General features: G+C 35.9%; 1 protein-coding gene across 7 annotated transcripts in view; it reads left to right on the top strand.

The window, feature by feature from the left end:
• STXBP5L (syntaxin binding protein 5L) overlaps window positions 1-24,030 on the top strand; it is a 387,308-nt gene that overhangs the window by 212,832 nt on the left and 150,446 nt on the right. For all 7 annotated transcript variants that reach the window (XM_058731249.1, XM_058731254.1, XM_058731252.1 and 4 more), the window contains exons 12-14: window positions 1,048-1,120; window positions 18,433-18,580; window positions 19,460-19,527. In XM_058731249.1, coding sequence (XP_058587232.1) covers window positions 1,048-1,120; window positions 18,433-18,580; window positions 19,460-19,527 — 289 coding nt within the window. The remainder of the gene's footprint in view (window positions 1-1,047; window positions 1,121-18,432; window positions 18,581-19,459; window positions 19,528-24,030) is intronic.

Here is a 24,030-nt window from a genome sequence, read left to right as displayed (position 1 = left end):
CAGGTGTAGAATTTAGTGATTCATCACTTATATATAATACTCAGGGCTCATCATAACAAGTGCCCTTCTTAATACCCATCACTCAGTTAGCCCATCCCCCACTCACCTTCCTCAATCAACCCTCAGTTTGTTCTCTGTCATAATGAGTCTCTTATGGTTTGTTTCTTTCTCTCCCTCATTTTGTTTTTTTTCCCCCTTCCCATATGTTCATCTGTTTTTTTTCTTAATTCCACATATAAGTGAAATCATATGGTATTTGTGTTTCTCTGCCTGACCTAAAAGTCATTTCTTATGCCATAAGCCTTGATTTTTTTTAATGGCTCACATTACTTTCTGAATCTATTCATTTACTTCTTCATTGTTTGTATACATCCCTAGAATGTAAACTCCATGAGAATAAGGACCTTGTCAATTTTATTCTCCATATATCCTTTGTTCTGAGAATAGTTGCTGGAACCTATTGAAAGGAGGGAGGGGTTAAAGTTTAGGAACTTAAAATCACAGATTATCCTCAGACTCTCTGCCTTTTTGAGGTATATACTCTTAGGCACATAGTAGGCAATCTTTAAGTGCCTGTTAAAGCATATTGAATAGAAATTAAATTTTTTAGTATAAGGAATGTTGCTTTCACAGGGAGGTGAAATATGTCATAGCCCAGGAGGGCAGAACTATTTTCTTACAACATCTCCTTGTATGCATGAAATCAGATCTAAGATGGAAAGATATGGAAGAATAAGATAAATGTTTGTGAGACAGAGATGACAGACTCTTTTCCAATAATCTATCACCACCTCATGATTATTGAGAAATATTTAACTCTATGCAACTTCTCACTTTCACATTTCCTGTAATGATCTTAAACATGAAGTCTGAGAAAAACAACAATATTTTTTAATTAAAAGTGTTTTGTTACTTTTTACTGTGGCTCATATTTTGGTCTTCTGAAATCATTTAAATAACATTTGTAAGGAGACAAAGGAAATGAAAGTTTGATGATTTTATAATATATGAAACATGAAAGCTTCCACTTTTTATTTTTACTTGTAGAATTTCAAGAACCTTATGCTGTTGTAGTACTTCTGGAGAAAGATCTCATTGTAGTTGATCTGACACAAAGCAAGTAAGTTATTCATTTACAGATTAACACTATTTTTATACTCTATTCATTACAATGAAAATACAGAAAGTTATAGATAATTGACATTAGTGTATGTTAGATGGTAAATATTCTTTATGTGGAATATTGTTATGCTAGAATTATAGAAATGTAATTAGTTCAATAATGAAAATGAAACCAGGAGACTTTAGGAGACGTAGAAAATTGTAACACATTTTTAAGGCAACACCTGATGTTTGGAAAGATGCATTTGGAGACTCAGGACACATAAAATGGATCACATTTTTTCTGTTAACCTAAGCAAAAACAATTGTTATGAAAATTTGTACAATGTACCATATGGCCATCTGCTAGCTATGGACTAATGGAAAATGGCACATGATTAAAGTGTTATTGGACTACTGCAACAACAATACAGGAGAGCAGGATCTCAAAAGCAAAGGAAATGGAGGCCTTCTTTTACTTTCTTTTCTTTCTCATGTTGTAGACAATGGAAACAAATATGAAATATTGCTCTTGGAGTTGCTTTCAACTCCTTTACATAGTAAAAGTAGATGCAATTGATGAATACTGTCTTCTTGTTACACATTTTCATTCTAAATGATGATAGACATGAAACTGATTTTCCCTATCTTTGTTCTTTTTTAATTGAATTATATTTAACAGACAATGTTATATTAGTTTTAGGGGTATGAGATACTGATTCAACAATTCTATACGTTATTCAGTGCTCACAACAAATGTAATCACCATCTGTTGCATTACAACATTATTACAGTATTACTATGTTCCCTATATTGTACTTTTAATCTTGTGACTTATTTATTTTATAACTGGAAATTTATAGTTTTTAATCCCCTTTATTCCACCCCCCAGACACTGTTGCCCCTCTGGCAACCACCAGATTGTTCTCTGTATTTATGAATCTAGAATTTTTTCTTTCTTTGTTCACTTATTTTGTTTGTTAGATCCCACATATAAGTGAAATCATATGGTATTTGTCTGTCTGAATTATTTCACTCAGCATCATACCCTCCAGTCCCATCTACGTTGCCACAAGTGGCAATATCTCATTAGTTTTTATGGCTAAGTAATATTTCAGCGTGTGTGTGTGTGTGTGTGTGTGTGTGTGTGGCACGTCTTCTTTATCCATCTATCAATGGTCATTTAAGTTATTTCTGTATCTTGGTTATTGTAAATAATGCTGTTATAGGGGGTGCATATGTCTTTTAAAATTAGTGTTTTTGTTTTCTTTGGGTAAAAACCCAGTAGTGGGACTACTAGATCACATGGTATTTCTATTTTTAATTTTTTGAGAAGCCTCCACACTGTTTTCATGGTGGCTGCACCAATTTATATTCTTACCAACAGTGCACTGGGGTCTCTTTTCCACCACATCCTTGCCAATACTTGTATTTCTTGTCTTTTTTGATTCTAGCCATTCTGACAGGTGTAAGGTGACCTCTCATTGTGGTTTTGATTTGCATTTCCCTGATGATTTGTGATGTTGGGCATCTTATTCTGTGTCTATTGGCCATCTGTATGTCTTCTTTGGAAAAAGGTCTGTTGAAGTCCTCTGTCCATTTTTTAATCAGATTATTTGGTTTTATGGGGTTAACTTGTGTAAGTTATTTAAATATTTTGCATATTAACCTTTTATCAGATATATCATTTGCAAATATCTTCTCCCATTAAGTTGCCTTTTTCACTTTGTTGATGATTTACATTACCATGCAAAAGCTTTTCATTTGGGTATACTCCCAATGGTTGATTTTTGTTTTTATTTCCCTTGCTAGAGGAGATACATATAGAAAAATGTTTCTATAGCAGATGTCTATCTATCCTTGATGTCTATCTTTTCTTCTAGGAGTTTTAAGATTCCAGCTTTCACATTTGGGTTTTTAACCTGAGTTTATTTCTGTGTATGGTGTAAGAAAGTGGTCCAATTTTACTCTTTTACATGTAGCTGTCCCATTTTCATAACACCACTTTTGAAAAGACTGTCTTTTCCCCATTGTATATTTTTGCCTCCTTTGTTGTAGGCTAATTGACCATATAAGGATGGGTTTATTTCTGGGCATTCTATTCTGTTCCACTGGACTATGTGTCTGTTGTTGTTTTGCTTGTTTGTTTTTGCCGGTACCATACTACTTTGATTATTACAGCTTTGTCATATATCTTGTAATCTGGAATTGAGATAATTCCAGATTTGTTCTTTCTCAAGATTGCTTTGGTTATTTGGGGTCTTTTGTGGTTCCATACAGCTTTTAGGATTGTTCTACTTTTGTGAAAAATGCTGTTAGTACGTTGATAGTGATTGCATTAAATATGTAGGTTGCTTTGGGTTGTATGGACATTTTAATGATATTCTTTCAATCCATGAGCATGGACTATCTTTTCATAGTTTGTGTTATCTTTAATTTCCTTCATCACATTTTATAGTTTTCAGAGTACAAGTCTTTCATCACCTTGGTTCAGGTTATTGCAAGGTATTTTATTCTTTTTGGTGTAATTGTAAGATTGTCTTAAAATTTTTCTTTCTGCTACTTCATTATTATAGAAATGCAACAGATTTTTGTATATTAGTTTTGTATCCTTCAACTTTATTGAATTGATTTATCCATTCTGGTAGGTTTTTGGTGGAGTCTTTAGGGTTTTCTGTATATAGTCTCAAGGCATCTGCAAATAGTGACAGCTTTACTTCTCCCTTACCAATTTGGATGCCTTTTATTTCTTTTTGTTGTCTGAATGCTGGAGCTAGGATTTCTAGTACTATGTTGAATAAAAGTGGCAAGAGTGGACATCCTTGTCTTGTTCCTGATCTTTGAGGAAAAGCTCTCAGATTTTCACCACTGAGTATGATGTTATCTGTGGGTTTTTAATATACAAACTTTATTATATTGAGGTATGTTTCCTCTAAATTCACTTTATTGAGAGTTTTTATCAGGAACAGATGTTATATTTTGTCAAATTCATGTATTAAGATGATATATGGTTTTTATCCTTTTTCTTGTTAATGTGATGTATCTCATTGATGTATTTGCGAATATTGATCTATCCTTGCCGCCCGAGAATAAATTTGGGGTGGTGGATGATCATGGTGAATGATCCTTTAGTGTGTTGCTTAATGCAGTTTGTTAATATTTTGTTGAGGATTTTTGCATCTGTGTTGTTCATCAAAGATATTTGCCCATACATTTTTTTTTTTTGTAATGTCTTTGCCTACTTTTGGTATCAGAGTAATGCTTGCCTTGTAGAATGAATTTGGAATTTTCATTCCTCTTCTGTTTTTTAGAATCATTTTAAAAAAGGTTTAACTCTTCTTCAAATGTTTGGTAGAATTTGCTTGTGAAGCCATTTGGTCTTGGACTTTTGTGTGTTGGAAGTTTTTGCTTACTACTTCAATTCTTTTACTAATAACAATTCTGTTCAAATTTTCTATCTTCCTAAATCAACTTTGGTGGAATATGTTTCTAGGAATTTAGCCATTTTTTTCTAGGTTGTCCAATTTGTTGGCATATTTTTCATAATCTCTTATAGTTCTTGTATTTCTGTGGTGTTGGTTGTTATTTTTCCTTCATCTCTGCTTTTGTTTGAGTCTTCCTTCTTTATTCCTTGATGCATCTGGCTAAAGGTTTATCAGTTTTGTTTATCCTTTTATTTTTTAATGTGTATTTTTGAGAGAGAGAGACAAACAGACAGACAATGCGAGTGGGGGAGGGGCAGAGAGAGGTATACACAGAATCTGTAGCAGACTCCAGGCTCTGAGTTGTCAGCACAAAGCCTGATGCAGGGCTCTAACTCACAAACAGTGAGATCATGATCTGAGCCAAAGTCAGATGCTTAATTGACTGAGCCACCCAGGTGCCCCAGTTTTGTTTATCCTTTTAAAGAAAGGATAAACCAGCTCTTGGTTTCAATCTTTCTATTGTGTGTGGATTTTTTTATCTCTGTGTTGCTCTAATTTTTATCATTTCCTAGGTTGTTTGAGGTTTCTCTTATTTCTTGAGGCTTATATTGAGGCATGTATTGCTACACACTTCTCTCTTAGAACTGTTAGAACTGTTTTTGCTGTGTCTCAAAGATTTTGGACTATTGTGTTTATGTGTGTGTGTGTTTTTCATTTGTCTCCATATATTTTTTTATTTCCTCTTTGATTTCTTGGTTGACTCATTGGTTGGTTAGTAGCGTGTTGTTTAGACTTAATGTATTTGTGTTCTTTCCAGATTTTCTTGTAATTGATTTTAATTTTCATAATACTGTGGTCAGAAAAAATGGTTGATATGATTTTAATCTTTTTAAATTTATTGAAATTTGTTTTGTGGCCTAACATGTGATCTATCTTGGAGAATATTCCATGTACAGTTAAAAAGAATATGTATTCTGCTGTTTGGGATGGAATAATATATATATATCTGTTAGGTCCATCCAATCTATTGTGTCATTCAAAGTCATTATTTCCTTTAGATTTCCTTTCTGTGATACAATTGATATAAATGGGATGTTCAAGTCCTCTACTATTATTTGATTATCAATTTTTCCCTTTATGTTTGTTAATATGTGCTTTATGTATTTGGGTCCTCCAATTTGGGTACATAGATATTTAAAATTGTTAAATCATCTTCTTGGATGTTCCCTTTATCATTATGTAGTGCCTTTCTTTGCCTCTCATTGCAGTCTTTGTTTTAAATTAAAGTCTTTTTATCTAAATATTGCTGCCTCCATTTTTTGTTGTTGTTGTTGGTTTTGGAGTGGTTTTTTGCTTCCATTTGCATGGTATATGTTTTTCCAATCCTTCACTCTCAGTCTGTATGTGTCTTTAGCTCGGAAGTGAGTTTCTTATAAGCAGCTTATAGAAGGACCTTGTTTTTTTTTTTTTAATTTTTTTTAATGTTTTTTATTTATTTTTGGGACGGAGAGAGACAGAGCATGAACGGGGGAGGGGCAGAGAGAGAGGGAGACACAGAATCGGAAACAGGCTCCAGGCTCCGAGCCATCAGCCCAGAGCCTGACGCGGGGCTCGAACTCACGGACCGCGAGATCGTGACCTGGCTGAAGTCGGACGCTTAACCGACTGCGCCACCCAGGCGCCCCAGGACCTTGTTTTTTTAATCCATATAGTCATCCTGTGTCTTTTTATTGGAGCATTTAGACCATTTAAAGTAATTATTGGCAGGGTGACTGGGTGGCTCAGTTGCTTAAATGTCTGACTTGATTTCGGCTCAGGTCATGATCTCACAGTTCATGGGATAGAGGCCTGCATTGGGCTCTGTGCTGACAGTGTGGAGCCTGCTTGGGGTCCTCTCTCTCCCTCTCTTTCAGTCCTTTCCACTCTCTCTTTCTCTCAAAATAAGTAAATAAACATTAAAATAAATAATTATTGGTAGGTGTGTACTATTACCATTCCATTAATTGTTTTCTAGTTGTTTTTGTAGTTCTTCTCTGTCCCTTTCTTCTCTTGCTGTCTTGTTTGATGGCTTTTTTTTTACTGTTATGCTTGGTTTACTTTCTATTTATTTTTTTGCATATCTAATATAGGTTTTTGATTTGTGGTTACCATGAGGTTCATATGTAACATTTTATGGGTATAGCAGTCTATATTAACTTGATAGTCACTTAAGTTCAAACACATTCTAAAAGCATTACATTTTTACTATCTCCATGTCTTATGTATATGATGTCCTATTTTACATATTTCATATATATATTGAATGGTTTTGTAGATATAATTTTCTGTTTTTATGTTTTAAAGCTCCATACTGGCTTTATAAGTGATTAATCCACCACCTTCATTATGTGTTTCTTTTACCTGTGAACTTTTTTTCTTTCATAATTTTCTTCTAGTTATGGCCTTTTCTTTCCACTCAAAGAATTCCCTTTAACATTTCTTGTAAGGCTGGTTTAGAGGTGATGACCTCCTTTAACTTTTGTTTGGGAAAATTTTTATCTCTCCTTCTATTCTGAATGGTAATCTATTCTATTCTTTGCTGGATAGAGTATTCTTGGTTGTAGGTTTTTTCCTTTCAGCACTTTGAATATACATGCCACCCCCCTCCTGGCCTACAATGTTTCTGCTGAAAAATCAGCTGATAGCCTTGTGGGATTTCTCTTTATGTAACTTTCTCTTGCTGCTTTTAAAATTCTATCATTGCTTTTTGCCGTTTTAATTATTGTATGCCTTGGTATGGACCTCCTTGGGTTAATCTCGTTAGGGGCTCTCTAAGATTCCTATATCTGTATGTCTGTTTCCTTCCCTAGATTAGTGAAGTTTTCAGCTATTATTTCTTCAGATAAGTTTTTTCTTTAATATGAAATTTATTGTCAAATTGGTTTCCATACAACACCCAGTGCTCATCCCAATAGGTGCCCTCCTCAATACCCATCACCCACCCTTCCTGCCCTCCCACCTCCATCAACCCTCAGATTGTTGTCAGTTTTTAAGAGTCTCTTATGCTTTGGCTCCCTCCCTCTCTAACTTTTTTTTCCCTTCCTCTCCCCCATGGTCTTCTGTTAAATTTCTTAGGATCCACATATGAGTGAAAACATATGGTATCTGTCTTTCTCTGTATGACTTATTTCACTTAGCATAACACTCTCCAGTTCCATCTACTTTGCTACAAAAGACCATATTTCATTCTTTCTCATTGCCACGTAGTACTCCATTGTGTATATAAACCACAATTTCTTTATCCATTCATCAGTTGATGGACATTTAGGCTCTTTCCATAATTTGGCTGTTGTTGAGAGTGCTGCTATGAACATTGGGGTACAAGTGCCTTTATGCATCAGCACTCCTGTATCCCTTGGGTAAATTCCTAGCAGTCCTAATCCTACGTCATAGTGGAGATCTATTTTTAATTTTTTGAGGAACCTCCACACTGTTTTACAGAGCGGCTGCACCAGTTTGCATTCCCACCAACAGTACAAGAGGGTTCCCGTTTCTCCACATCCTCTCCAGCATTTATAGTCTCCTGATTTGTACATTTTAGCCACTCTGACTGGCATGAGGTGGTATCTGAGTGTGGTTTTGATTTGTGTTTCCCTGATGAGCAATGTTGAACATCTTTTCATGTGCCTGTTGGCCATCTGGATGTCTTCTTTAGAGAAGTGTCTCTTCATGTTTTCTGCCCATTTCTTCACCAGATTATTTGTTTTTCGGGTGTGGAGTTTGGTGAGCTCTTTATAGATTTTGGATACTAGCCCTTTGTCTGATATGTCATTTTCAAATATCTTTTCCCATTCCGTTGGTTGACTTTTAGTTTTGCTGATTGTTTCCTTTGCAGTGCAGAAGCTTTTTATCTTCACGAGGTCCCAATATTTCATTTTTGCTTTTAATTACCTTGCCTTTGGGGATGTATCAAGTAAGAAATTGCTGCGGCCGAGGAAAGAGAGGTTTTTTCCTGCTTTCTCCTCTACGGTTTTGATGGTTTCCTGTCTCACATTCAGGTCCTTTATCCATTTTGAGTTTGTTTTTGTGAATGGTATAAGAAAGTGGTCTAGTTTCATTCTTCTGCATGTTGCTGTCCAGTTCTCTCAGCACCATTTGTTAAAGAGACCGTCTTTTTTCCATTGGATATTCTTTCCTGCTTTGTCAAAGATTAGTTGGCCATACTTTTGTAGGTCCAATTCTGGAGTCTCTATTCTATTTCATTGGTCTATGTGTCTGTTTTTGTGCCAATACCATGCTGTCTTGATGATGACAGCTTTGTAGTAGAGGCTAAAGTCTGGGATTGTGATGCCTCCCCCTTTGGTCTTCTTCTTCCATATTACTTCCGCTATTCGGAGTCTTTTGTGGTTCCATACAAATCTTAGGATTGCTTGTTCTAGCATTGAGAAGAATGCTGGTGCAATTTTTATAGGGATTGCATTGAATGTGTAGATAGCTTTGGTTAGTATTGACATTTTAGCAATATTTATTCTTCCAATCCATGAGCATGGAATGTTTTCCATTTCTTTATATCTTCAATTTCCTTCATAAGGTTTCTATAGTTTTCAGCATACAGATCTTTTACATCTTTGGTTAGGTTTATTCCTAGGTATTTTATGCTTCTTGGTGCAATTGTGAATAGGATCAGTTTCTTTATTTGTCTTTCTGTTGTGTCATTGTTAGTGTATAAGGATGCAACTGATTTCTGTACGTTGCTTTTGTATCCTGCAACTTTGCTGAATTCATGTATCAGTTCTAGTAGACTTTTGGTGGAGTCTATCGGGTTTTCCATGTATAGTATCATGTCATCTGCAAAAAGTGAAAGCTTGACTTCATCTTTGCCAAATTTTGATGCCTTTGATTTCCTTTTGTTGTCTGATTGCTGATACTAGAACTTCCAACACTATGTTAAACAACAGCGGTGAGATTGGACACCCATTTCGTGTTCCTGATCTCAGGGGGAAAGCTTTCAGTTTTTCCCCATTAAGGATGATATTAGCTGTGGGCTTTTCATAAATGGCTTTTATGATGTTTAAGTATGTTCCTTCTATCCCGACTTACTTGAGGGTGTCTATTAAGAAACGATGCTGAATTTTGTGAAATGTTTTTTCTGCATCTATTGACAGGATCATATGGTTCTTATCTTTTCTTTTATTAATGTGATGTATCTCATTGATTGATTTGCAAATGTTGAACCAGCCCTGCAGCCTAGGAATGAATCCCACTTGATCATGGTGAATAATTCTTTTATAGGCTATTGAATTCGATTTGCTAGTATCTTATTGAAAATATTTGCATCCATATTCATCAGGGATATTGGCCTGTAGTTCTCTTTTTTTACTGGGTCTCTGTCTGGTTTGGGAATCAAAGTAATACTGGCTTCATAGAATGAGTCTGGAAGTTGTCCTTCCCTTTTGGAACAGCTTGAGAAGGATAGGTATTATCTCTGCTTTAAATGTCTGGTAGAATTCCCCTGGGAAGCCATCTGGTCCTGGACTCTTATTTGTTGGGAGATTTTTGATAACTGATTCAATTTCTTTGCTGGTTATGGGTCAGTTCAATTTTTCTATTTCTCCCTGTTTGAGTTTGGAAGTGTGTGGGTGCTTAGGAATTTGTCCATTTCTTCCAGGTTGTCCAGTTTGTTGGCATATAATTTTTCATAGTATTCCCTGATAATTGCTTGTATTTCTGAGGGATTGGTTGTAATAATTCCATTTTCATTCATGATTTTATTTCGGTCATCTCCATTTTCTTTTTGAGAAGCCTGTCTAGAGGTTTATCAATTTTGTTTATTTTTTCAAAAAACCAACTCTTGGTTTCATTGATCTGCTCTACAGTTTTTTTTTAGATTCTATATTATTTATTTCTGCTCTGATCTTTATTATTTCTCTTCTTTTGCTGGGTTTGGGGTGTCTTTGCTGTTCTGCTTCTATTTCCTTTAGTTGTGCTGTTAGATTTTGTTTTTGAGATTTTTCTTGTTTCTTGAGATAGGCCTGGATTGCAATGTATTTTCCTCTCAGGACTGCCTTTGCTGCATCCCAAAACATTTGGATTGTTGTATTTTCATTTTAATTTGTTTCCATATATTTTTAAATTTCTTCTCTAATTGCCTGGTTGACCCATTCATTCTTTAGTAGGATGTTCTTTAACCTCCATTTTTTGGAGGTTTTCCAGACTTTTTCCTGTGGTTGACTTCAAGTTTCACAGCATTGTGGTCTGAAAGTGTGCATGGTATGATCTCAATTCTTTTACATTTATTAAGGGCTGTTTTGTGATCCAGTATGTGATCTATCTTGGAGAATGTTCCATGTGCACTCGAGAAGAAAGTATATTCTGTTGCTTTGGGATGCAGAGCTCTCAATATATCTGTCAAGTCCATCTGATCCAATGTATCATTCAGGGCCCTTGTTTCTTTATTGATCCCGTGTCTAGATGATCTATCCATTGTTGTAAGTGGAGTATTAAAGTCTCCTGCAATTACCACATTCTTATCAATAAGGTTGCTTATGTTTGTGATTATTTTATATATTTGGGGGCTCCCGTATTCGGCACATAGACATTTATAATTGTTAGCTCTTCCTGATGGATAGTACCTGTAATGATTATATAATGCCCTTCTTCATCTCTTGTTACAGCCTTTAATTTAAACTGTAGTTTGTCTGATATAAGTATGGCTACTCCAGCTTTCTTTTGACTTCCGGTAGCATGATAGAGAGTTCTCCATCCCCTCACTTTCAATCTGAAGGTGTCCTCTGGTCTAAAATGAGTCTCTTGTAGACAGCAAGTAGATGGGTCTTGTTTTTTTATCCATTCTGATACCCTATGTCTTTTGATTGGAGCATTTAGTCCATTTACATTCAGTGTTATTACTGAAAGATATGGGTTTAGAGTCATTGTGATGTCTGTAGGTTTCATGCTTGTAGTGATGTCTCTGGTACTTTGTGGTCCTTGCAACATTTCACTCACAGGAACCCCCTTAGGATCTCTTGCAGGGCTCGTTTAGTGGTGATGAATTCCTTCAGTTTTTGTTTGTTTGGGAAGACCTTTATCTCTCCTTCTGTTCTGAATGACAGACTTGCTGGATAAAGGATTCTCAGCTACATATTTTTCCTGTTCATCACATTGAAGATTTCCTGCCATTCCTTTCTGGCCTGCCAAGTTTCAGTAAATAGGTCTGCCACTAGTCTTATGGGTCTCCCTTTGTAAGTTAGAACCTGCTTATCCCTAGCTGCTTTCAGAATTTTCTCTTTATCTTTGTATTTTGCCAGTTTCACTATGATATGTCATGCAGAAGATTGATTCAAGTTACATCTGAAGGGAGTTCTCTGTGCCTCTTGGATTTCAACGCCTTTTTTCTTCCCCAGATCAGGGAAGTTCTCAGCTATGATTTGTTCAAGTACAACTTCAGCCCCTTTCTTTTTCTCTTCCTCTTCTGGAATTCCTATGATACAGATATTGTTCCGTTTGATTGCATCACTTAGTTCTCTAATTCTCCCCTGTAACTCCTGGATTTTTTTTAATCTCTCCTTTTTCAGCTTCCTTTTTCCCATAATTTTATCTTCTAATTCACCTATCCTCTCCTCTGCCTCTTCAATCTGTGCTATGGCTGCCTCCATTTTATTTTGCACCTCATTTATAGCATTTTTTGGCTCTTCATGACTATTTCTTAGTCCCTTAATCTCTGTAGCAATAGATTCTCTGCTGTACTCTATGCTTTTTCCAAGCCCAGTAATTTTATGACTATTATTCTAAATTCTTGTTCCATTATATTGCTTAAATCATTTTTGATCAATTCGTTAGCTGTCACTACTTCCTGGAGTTTCTTTTGAGGAGAATTCTTCCATTTCGTCATTTTGGGTAGTCCCTGTGGTGGCTCCTAACTGCAGGGCACTTCCCCTGTACTGCAGTGGGGCCGCAGTCAGACCTGATGTCTGCCCCCAGCCCACTGTTTGGGCCAGAGTCAGACTGGTGTGTACCTTATCTTCCCCTCTCCCAGGGGCAGGACTCACTGCGGAGTGGCGTGGCCCCTGTCTGGGCTACTTGCACACTGCCAGGCTTGTGGTGCTGCTTCTATGGGATCTGGTGTATTAGCTGGGGTGGATCCACAAGGTGCACAGGGTTGGGAGGGACAGGATTAGCTCGCTTTGCCATGGATGGTCCCCTGTGGGAGGGGCCCTGCAGCACAGGGAGGGAGGCAGACCCATTGGAGGGATGGATCCACAGAAGGACAGCGTTGGGCGTTTGCGTGGTGCAAGGAAGTTTGGTGACGGGAACTGGTTACCTTTGGAATTTCAGCAAGGAGATGGGAGAGGAAAATGGCGCTTGCCAGCACCTTTGTTCCCCGCTGAGCTGAGCTCTGTCTTCCGGGGCTCAGCAACTCTCCCTCCCGGTGTCCTCTCGCCCTCCCTGTTCTCGGAGAGCAGAGCTGTTGACTTTTAACATTCCAGATGTTAAGTCCCACTGGCTGTCAGATCTCACGCAGTCTGGCCCCTCCACTTTTGCAAGGCAGACTCAGGGGCTCTGCCTTGCCTGGTGGGCTGCCCCTCCACCACCCTGGCTCCCTCCCACCAGTCTGTGTAGCATGCCCTGACTATCTGCCCTTCCTACCCTCTTCCATGGGTTTCTTGTCTACGCTTGGCTCCGGAGAGTCCATTCTGCTAGTCTTCTGGTGGTTTTCTGGGTTATTTAGGCAAATGTGGGTGGAATCTAAGTGATCAGCAGGACGCAGTGAGCCCAGCGTCCTCCTACACCGCCATCTTCTTCCTCAGTCTGTCTTCAGATAAGTTTTATCCCTCCTTCTCTCTGTTCTCCTTTTGGGATCCCTATAATGTGAATGTTAATCCTCTTGATGATGTCACAAAGTTCTCTTAACCTGTTGTCATTTATTCTGCTCAGTTGCTTCATTTTCAGTGCCCTGTCTTCCTGATCACTGAGCCATTCTATTTCCTAATCTACTGTTTATTCCCTCTAGTATGTTTATTTCAATTATTGAATTTTTCGTGTGTGCCTGGTTCTGTTTTATAATTTCTCTTTGTTGAAATTCTCACTGAGTTCATACACTCTCTACTGAAGTTCACTGAGTATCTTTATAATCATCACTTTGCATATTTATCAGGCATACAGCTTATCTCAGCTTTGCTTACATCTTTAACTGTGATTTTGTTATGTTCTTTCATGTTGGGACATATCCCTCTGTCTTACTCTGTGATTGTTTTTTAAACAAACTGTGCCATTTATTGTTGTTTTTTAAATAAACACAGAGGTCAGCTATATCTCATAGTCTTGAGAGTAGTGGCTTTGTATAGAAGAGGTCCTGTGGTGCCCTGTAGCAATATTCCCCTTGGTCACCAGACCTGAGTGCTCCTGGGATATCTTCTTTGGGAACTGTGTGCACCCTGGTCTATAGCTGAGTAGCATCTGCATTTAGCCCAGTCAGCTGCAGTAATCAACTTTGCCTGCTCTGGGTACACTAGACAGGGTTTGGTCCCTGTGCTATTGAGGGGTCTGAAGTCTCTGTGGGCTTTTAGGTGGGTGGGGTCAGCAGTCAGGCTCATGATTAGTCTTCACAGGCACAGTGAAATGGCAGGGCTTTCTCCATGTTTGCCCACAGAGGCTTTTGTTGGTGGGTGAGGCCAGCAGCCAGACTAGGTATTTGCAGTCAGCCTCTCTACCATAACTGTGGGCACACTGAAGAGCAGGGCTTTGTCTCTGCATAGCCAGCTAAAAGGCTCAGTTTTTGAAATTGTAGGTATGCTGCTGTGTGGGGTTATCTCCCCATTTCCTCAGGACACTTTGGATTGGCACTGGTCTGTACCAAGGATGCTTGCAGGATGTAGAGGGGCAGGAGCTTCTTTGCAGGGATGCCTGTGAAGGCAGGTGGGTTGGATGGGATAAGAAACTCAGTGCTACCAAGATAGGTGGAGAGTGTTTGGGCTGGTTGCCAACTGTGCAGCTATCTAGGCGAAGGGTGGGAAGAAAAATGCACCCACCAACATTTGTTTTTGGAGAAGTCTTATTAAGATCTCTGCCCCTTCAGTGCACATTCTGAGATTAGTAAATAAATATTCACATTTACTCCAGGGATTTTTCAAACTGCACCTTCTGTGCTATGTCTCAGTTGGGGTTATTTATTATGCTGACTCTTTAATGGCAGGGACTGTTTCCTATCTCCCTATGGCTTTCCTAGAGTTGAGCCCCATGTTTTTGAAGCCCCATGTTAATGGAGACTTGATTTCCTACTGCATATCCCCAGTGCCTAGGGTGGGGTCTAATCATCTTACTTCTCTGTGCTTGTGGTATCCCTCTCATGTGTGATTAGTCTTACCAGTGGTTTGGTTCCCAACAACATCTCTGCCCCTCAGTGTGACCTCTTCTCTACAATTAACTGCAGAAGGTCTGTTCTGCCAGTCTTTAGATCATTTTCAGAGTTAGTTGTATAGATATAGTTGTTATCTTGGTGTGTCCAAGGGACAAAATAAGCTCAGGATCCTCCTGTCTCTGATTTTCCCTCATTCTATGCTCTAGGCCCACTGATCTCTTAGCCCCTTTATATTTAGAATTTTTGTGCATTCTCTCTCCTCTATATTAATCTTCCCTTCCTTTTTCTCCTCATTAACATCTCATCTGTAAGAAGCTCAACTCAGGTATCATTTCCTCATTTAAAAAAAATTCTTTCATTACCTATATAATTTGGTCAAATATCCTATTACAGACTCTCACAGCTCCCTTGCTCCTCTCCTTCATAGCTTTGACACATATAAAATTTTCCATCTGTTATTGTTTCAAATATGGTTTCTCTACTAGACTGTAGTGATCATGGAGAGGCTTTGTCTGCACATGGAGTAGGTTCTCAGTAAATTTTTGTTGAATGACTTATAGCCTGAGTTCTACTTTCCATGCCATTTAAAAATGTCAGAGCCAAAGTTCTTCTTTATATTTATTTGTAGCATATATTTCAGTAGTTTGAAAGATATATAGGATTGGGCCTTAAGATCATCATCACTGATTCTGCCTGGCTACTCTATTTATCAAGATTAAAACTGAGTAAATTTTGTGTACGTGTATAGATTTGTTATGTCTCTTCCTCTAAGTTCTAATATTAGTTTTATTAAAATGTACTCTTCTGTTCTCAACAGTACTCATCTTCTTTCTGTGCCCTATTTGTTGGTTACTTACACTTTATCTAGTTGGCTATCTTTCAAGGCCCTTTATACCAATAATAACTGTTTTCAGTATATACATTTATTCTTACAGTTTTCATTAGCTTATATGCGTATGTGAATTGACATTTTGTTTGCTAGTTTTTATTTAACATTTCACCTTCGGCAGCATCATATTTTAAACTATGTGACATTCCCATTGAGTGTCTAAGAAATTTAACATATTCTCTTTCCTTTCAAATAGTTAACTTTTAACCATGTTTAAATAAATGTTCAAATTAATTTATCCCTTCTTCCCTTACCTCCTTTTTTCCCCACTTAATTGTTTATATGAAAACAAGCATCAGGGCTTACAAATTTTTCCTCTTCTTGATTTCTTGGATTTCTATCTTTGCTTACATCTCCACATCTAAATTCCTATAATACATTTTTAGTTATTCTTTTCTTAACTATATTTCTCTTTACTCTTTGCCAATATACTAATTTTCCCCAAACATTTTCATGATGTTTTCACTTTGTCAGTCTATCATTATAACCTCTTGTTATTATCAATTCTGAAGTTGTAGATGTGGTCTTTAAGGTGATCCATTTATTTTACTTCTAATTCATCAATCTCAGATGTGTTTAATTTCTACTCTGAAACTGAGAAACTTTCATCCATCTATTTTAATCTGCTTGCTGTTTCTTTCATTTATTTCTGGGTCCAGGTAGTACTTTATACTTTTTAAAAAATGGTTCTAATTTAAATTCCAGTTAACATAGTTTAATAGTTTCAGGTGTATAATATAGTGATTCGACACTTTCATAAAACACCCAGTGCTCATCATAAGTGCACTCCTTAATCTCCATCATCTATTCAATCCATTCCCCCACCCACCTCCTCTCTGATAACCATCAGTTTGTTCTCTATAGTTAACAGTCTGTTTCTTAGCTTGCCTCTCTTCTTTTTTACTTGTTTTGTTTCTTCCACATGAGTGAAATCATATGGTATTTGTCTTTCTCTGACTTATTTCTTTTAGCATTATACTCAATAGCTCTCCATCCATGTAATTGCAAATGGCAAGATGTCATTCTTCTCATGGCTGAGTAATGTTCCATTGTATATAACATATAATGTTTATATGTTATATTATATGTTATGTTATATAATTGTATATAACATATATAATATATATATGTTATACACACACACACACACACACACACACATATATATATATATATACACACACACACACTACATCCTTTTCTATTCATCAGTCAATGGACAGTTGGGCTGCTTCCCTAGTTTGGCTATAGGAGATAATGCTGCAATAAATATTGGCATGCATTTATCCCTCTGAATTAGTATTTTTGTATTCTTTAAATAAATACCTAGCAGTGCAATTGCTGGATCATAGGGTAGTTCTGTTTTTAACTTATGAGGAATCTCCATACCGTGAAGTGGCTGCACCAGTTTGTTCACATCCATTCCAACACCTATTGTTTCTTCTGTTGTTGATTTTAGCCATTCTGACAGGTGTGGAGTGACACATCATTACAGTTTTAATCAGTGTTTCCCTGATGATGAGTAACATTGAGCATCTTTTCACATGTCTGTTGGCTATCTGGATGTCTTCAGCCCATTTTTTAATTGGATTGTTTTTAGGGTGTTGAGTTATATAATTTCTTTATATATTTTGGATATTAACCCTTTATCAGATATATCATTTATTAAACACAACTTGCTCCTTTTCACCTGATTTTGCATATACTACTATTCTTATCTGGGATAGAATCTGCAGCATTTCAGATCAGAGGAAGAAAACCCTTGCCAATACACATACATGTTATACTCTTAGATTGGACTACGTTTTTAACTAAGTTCCTAATAATATGGTGGAAAATTATTGTTACTAGCCCCTAGACCCTCAGTAAAACAAAACAAAACAAACAAACAAAAACCTTATATAAGAAATAACATGAATACCCAGACCTAGAACATATGCAGCATAGAATAATAACTCCCTCTACTACAGTGCCTAGTAGCTCTGGTACATGAGAAGTGCACATATTATGGCTCTAAGAATTCTTTATGTGGTTCTATACTGATACCCATTTTTAAAATTATAGTGGGCTTAAAGATAGGAAATTTACTGCATCCATAAGTCTGTATTCCCCTTATGTTCTCTAGTTTAGTTTACATTGGAAATGATCTTAAACATATGTAATCATTCACACACCTACACAGCAAACATGTCTTTCAATAATTCTGTAAAAAAACAAAACATTGCCTATGTACTACTTCAATAGGAAATGCATGTCATATTTACTAAGATATTTTAACATTTACAAGTATATTATATAAATATTTGTCAATGTATTAAAACACATAAGATAGGTGTTTTCTCTATGTACAACTTTATGTAAATAAGTCAACTTGAATACATTTTCAGTTTAACATAATTCATTCTATATGTATTAACAAAGTGATATCATTGTGGAATTTTGGAATTACAGAAAAGACAATGAGTTTATTCAAGAAAAATTCTACCACTATTCATATTACATTTTATAGATAAATATTCTTAAAAGAGCATTCTTGTTCATGTGATCCTTGTTTTAGGATACCTAAGCTATTAAGTGAAATGTATAATTAATATTTAGAAGCTTTTAGGGTTTGTTTTATAAAAGTTACTTCATTTTTTATCTTTGGGAAGTGACACTAATATATTGTCTTCATCTATTAGTTTTCCAATCTTTGAAAATCCGTATCCCATGGACATTCATGAATCACCAGTTACATGCACAGCATACTTTGCTGATTGCCCACCAGATCTGATTCTAGTACTCTACTCTATAGGAGCCAAGCATAAAAAACAAGGATACAGTAATAAGGTAAAAGTAACCATTAAAAATGTTTTCTTATATTCATAATATATGATCATACTTTTTCCTGTTATTTTCTGACCTTCCATATAAGAATACTTGAACTAAATTCTTCTGAGGTCATAAGCTGGTGTCTATAAGACATAACTTGTGAAATTTAAATTTTCCTAAATGCCACATAGCTTTAAGCCTACACAAATATAAATTTCTTATATACTTATTTTATAAATACATATGATAGTATAGACTTACATACTGAGGTACATTTACCTAAGTATATATTTAAACTAGCATATATTTGAATCATAAGATGTAATTTTTAATTATTTCAGATGAAGGATTATGTTTTACAAAATTCAAGAGTCAACTTCAGTTAACTATTTCTTATTCAGTGGTTATAAGGCATAACTAACAAAAGTCATTTGTTAAATAACTTTCTCAATTCAATTTTGTTGTATTTAACTATAGGATTAAAATACTGGCAATAGTAATTTATGATTTCTATTTACACAGGGCTGTTGGAATTGACAACTCCAGGGGGCACAATTTACATAGTACTCTGTGTTAAATGGAACTACAATAGTTTGGTACAGAGACCATGTGGCAAACGTAGCAACACTGTATTTGTATGATTAAAATACTTCTTTAGTACTTTTTATGTATATGGTAATTTTTGTTAAAATTTGTATTTTTAAAGAAGATGGAATTGTGCACTTGGAATTGTTCAATGAAATAAGTAAAAGCTGCACACTTCATCATTTACTTTACGGCCGTTTATTTTTAAATGAATCTTTTGCCATTATTTTAAAGTGTTTTCCTTTAAAAATTTTAAGTAATTTAAATTAAAAAAAATAAAACTCATAAATTCTTCCTAAATAATTTATTTAGGAGTGGCCAATCAGTGGAGGAGCCTGGAACCTTGGAACACAAACATATCCAGAAATTATTATTACTGGGTAAGTGGGATGTGATTTGTGACTTTATCAATTCATAAACAAAAAGATATTATTGAATTTTTATACTTTCCTGTAATTGTGCTCTGGCAGTACCAGAAATGTCACTACATCCCATAGGAACTGACTTCATGCTCTAATATTAGGAATGAAAATAGAAATATAACAATAGATAAAGATGAGACTTAAAATTATAAGGTATTCTGCTTATGAGATATGGAATATATTTTTTCCTGTGTGTATATATATATAATTATGTATAAATAAATAAATATATAATATATAAAAATATATATTTATTTATTTTTATTGTTTTTTTGGGGTGGGGGGAGAGAGAAGGGGAGGGGCAGAGAGAGAAAATCCCAAGCACGCCCCATGAGGTCAATGCAGAGCACATTGTGGGGCTTGAACCCACAAACTGAGATCATGAACTGAGCCAAAACCAAGAGTTGGACATGAGCCACCCAGGCACCCCAATATTTTAAACAAACATAAGATGATTGGAAAAGATGGAGAGAAGCGAGGCTGGTTAGGGCCCCCCCAACACCCAAGAAATGACATGGTGGTGAGTTTCCTAGGTTTCCTTTTTGCTTTGTTATCTCAGAATTGGAGTTGAAGAAGCTGGCAACTTGGAACTGCCAGTGGGCACAGACTAAACAAAAAGTCCAATAAAAGCACTGTCTACTCAAAGGATGATGTAAGGGGAAACCTATCAAGACAGAAAACTGTTAAAAAATAATCTCTTTACTCTAGCTAACCACAACAGAAAAAAACTATGCAGAGGCCGAGTGGGGAGCATCAGTTTCTGACATTGAGCTGAGTAGGGGGCTAGAACTTTTAACCCTTCTGGGTGGTAATGAAACCCATCACGTGTGGTGTTAGAGATCATGTGGGGAACCATAATTTCAACCACTGCCCAACAGTAATGAGCCACACACTTTCCTCCTCTTGTGTCAAGACAAGTCCAGTGAGGAAGGAAAGAAGAAAACAGGACCGAAAAATTACATAAGGAACAATAGCTGAAAACTTCCTAATTTTGACAACATACTTGAGCCTCTAGATTCCAGAAGCTGAAAGAACACATCATAGTCAAACTTCTGAACACTAAACACCAAGTAAAAATCATGAAAATAAGAGAAATGACACCTTTCTGATAGTGCAAAACCAAATGCATGACAGTGGATTTTTCATCAGAAACTATGAAGGCCAGAAGAAAATCTGATCTCTTTTAAGTGCTGAAATAAAACAACTGGCAATCCAGAATCCTATACCTAATAAATATATCCTAGAGGAAATATTGAAGACAATTACAAATGCAAGAGGATAAAGGGAAGTAAAAAGATCAGGTTTTTATACTTACCTCAAAATGGTAGTATGATGACACCAGAAAACTGTGACAAGTTATAAATATATAATGTAATACCTAAAACAACCATTAAAAATATGTGCAAAGATACATTCAAAAACATTATTCATACATCAAATGGATGTATTAAATAACTGAAGTAATCCATAGAAAGGTAGGGGGAAACAAACAGTGAAAAAAAAGACTGAAGCCCTAACGTATCAATGATATTAAATATAAATGATCTGAGTACACCAATTCAAATGCACAAATTGGCAGAGTGGATTAAAAACATGACCCAACTATATGCTGTTTACAATACACTTACTTCAAATACAATAGTATAGTCAGATTGGGAGAAAAGTGATGGGAAAATACTCCATAAAGTAATCAGTGGAGAGTGACATCAGAAAGATGTCAGAATAGGGAGCCCAGAAACATTGATGTAACAGCAATATATGTTTCAAAAAGCCTTCACGAAAACCCAGAGATTAGTTAGGAAATAATAGTACTCCAGGCAAGTTCAAAGCCTAAAATAGCCACAGCCATTTCATTTCATTTCAACTGTGTGAGCTCCTCCTCCAAATTGTCACAGCTTGTGTTCAAGAGGAAGGTCCAACCTGCATCTTCTTTCATGAGAGGGAAATAGAAGAACAGACTGTACATTCAATGTTCCTGCTTTTCAGGGGGATCCCTTGGAGATTGACAGGTGAGACAAACTATGGTACTGATGAAAGATGGATCCCTGGGGGCAGCAGAGAACAACAACAACAAAAAAAACGCTCAGTGTTTGTTGAAGCACCAAAAACTTGCAATGCTGCCAACAGACTGTAGAGGGAGCAAGAGACTACAAGCCACTTGTAAAGAAACCAGAAACTTCTATAATTGGGAAATTATTACTCACAGCCCAAAAAAGACACATCCTCATTAAAGGTTCGAGAAGCCCCTAGGATCTCTACATGGGCCGATGGGTGAAAATCCTCCCCTGTGCAAAGCCAGCCCATAAGAGGTGGCTACATTTTCAAATGCTAAATTCACAACAAGAAATAATAAACACAAAGAAATAGTGAAATATAGCCCAAAGGAACAAAAACACTCTCCAAAAAAAAACCTGATCCTAAGGAAATGGATATCTGTGAATTAACTGACAGTTCAGAATAATTTTCTTAAACTCAATGCACTGTAAGAGTACATGTTTAGGCTAAACAAAATTAGGAAAATGATGAATGAATGAAATGGGAATATCAGTAAAGACACAGAAACAACCAAAAAGGAGTTTGGGAAAAAAATACTGAATTGAAATTTTTATTAAAGGGAGGGATCAATAGAAGACTTAATATGTAGAAAGAATCATCAAACTTGAAGATAGGTAATATGAAATTATCAAATGAGAGAAACAAAACAAATGCCTAAAGGACTTAGAGAATACCATGAAGCAGATCAATATAAGCATTATGGTGGTCCCAAAAGGAGGAGAGAGAGAGAAGGGGACAGAGAACTTATATGACAAAATAATGGTAAAAAAATTCCAAAATCTAAGTAAATGAACATTTGCATTCAAATATTCCAATGAAGTTGAACACAAAGAGGCCCACAATGATATACATCATAGTCAAATGAACCAAACACAAACAAATAATCTTGAAAGCAGCAACAGAAAAGCTACTCATTATGCATATGGAAACTCCATAAGATAATCTGGATTTCTCCACAGAAACATTTTAGGCTAGAAGGAAGTGGGTTGATACATTCAAAGTGCGAGAAGTAAAAAAACAAACAAATAAACAAAAAAACCCACCCAACCCTGAATACTGTATCTGGAAAACTACTTCAAAAATGGAGAAATAAAGACCTTCTAACATAAACAAAAGCTGAGAATGTTTATCACCAATATACCTGCCTTACTAAAACTGCTAAAGAGAGTTCTTCAAGTTAAAATGAACACTAGAGAACAAAATGAAAGCATAAGAAAATATATAGACAGAAACAGACTCCTGTAATGTTGTAGTGGTGATATATAAATAAGTTTAAATTCAAGTTTAGAATTTAGGAGATAAAAGCATTTAAAAAAAACTATATAAAACTAAATGAGTAAAAGAAGGGAATAAAACCATCATTTCAATAGATGCAGAAAAAGCATTTGATGAAGTACAACATCCATTCATGATAAAAATCCTCTGATAAGTAGGTCCAGAGGGAATATACCTCAACATAATAAAGGCATTATATGAAAAACCCACAACCAACATCATACTCATGGAGAAAAATTGGGAGCTTTTCCTTTAAGATCAGGAACAAGACAAGAATGTCTACTCTCACCACTTTTATTCAATAAAGTACTGGAAGTCCTAGCCACAGCAATCAGACAAAAAAAAAGAAAAAAAATAATCCAAAATGGTAAGAAGTAAAACTCACTATTTGCAGATGCCATGATACTGTACATAGAAAACCTGAAAGACTCCAGCAATAAATTACTACAACTGATAAATGAATTCAGTAAAGTCACAGGAAACAATATCTGTACAGAAACCTATTCCAGTCCTATATGCTAATAATGAAGCAGTGGAAAGGGAAATGAAGAAAATAATCCCATTTATAATTACATCAAAAACAATAAAATATCTAGGAATAAACTTAGCCACAGTGGTAAAAGCCCTGTACTCTGAAAACTATGAAACACTGATGAAGGAAATTCAAGATGACACAAAGAAATGGAAAGATATTCCATGCTCATGGATTGGAAGAGCTGGAAGAGCAAACATTGTTAAAACATGTATACTACCCAAAGTAATCTACACATTTAATGAAATCCCTACCAAAATATCAATAGCATTTTTCAGAGCTAGAAGAAACAATCCGATAATTTGTATGGAAACACAAAAGACCTTGAATACCCAAAGCAATCTTGAAAAAGAAAATTTAAAAAAAGAAAGAAAAAGAAATAAACCCACAATTATATGGTCACTTAATCTTCAACAAAGAAAGAATGAATGAATACACAATGAGAAAATGACAGCCTTCAAAAATGGTATTGGGGAAACTGGACAACCATGTGCAAAAGAATGAAATTGGACCACTTTTTTTTCACCATACACAAAAATAAACTAAGAATAAAGACCTAAATGTGAGACCTGAAACCATAACAATCTTTGAAGAGAGCA

This window comes from Neofelis nebulosa, chromosome 5, assembly GCF_028018385.1.
Source record: "Neofelis nebulosa isolate mNeoNeb1 chromosome 5, mNeoNeb1.pri, whole genome shotgun sequence".
NCBI classification, from domain to species: Eukaryota; Metazoa; Chordata; class Mammalia; order Carnivora; family Felidae; genus Neofelis; species Neofelis nebulosa.
Note: the sequence above shows the minus strand (reverse complement) of the source record. Positions and strands in the feature narration are given on the sequence as shown.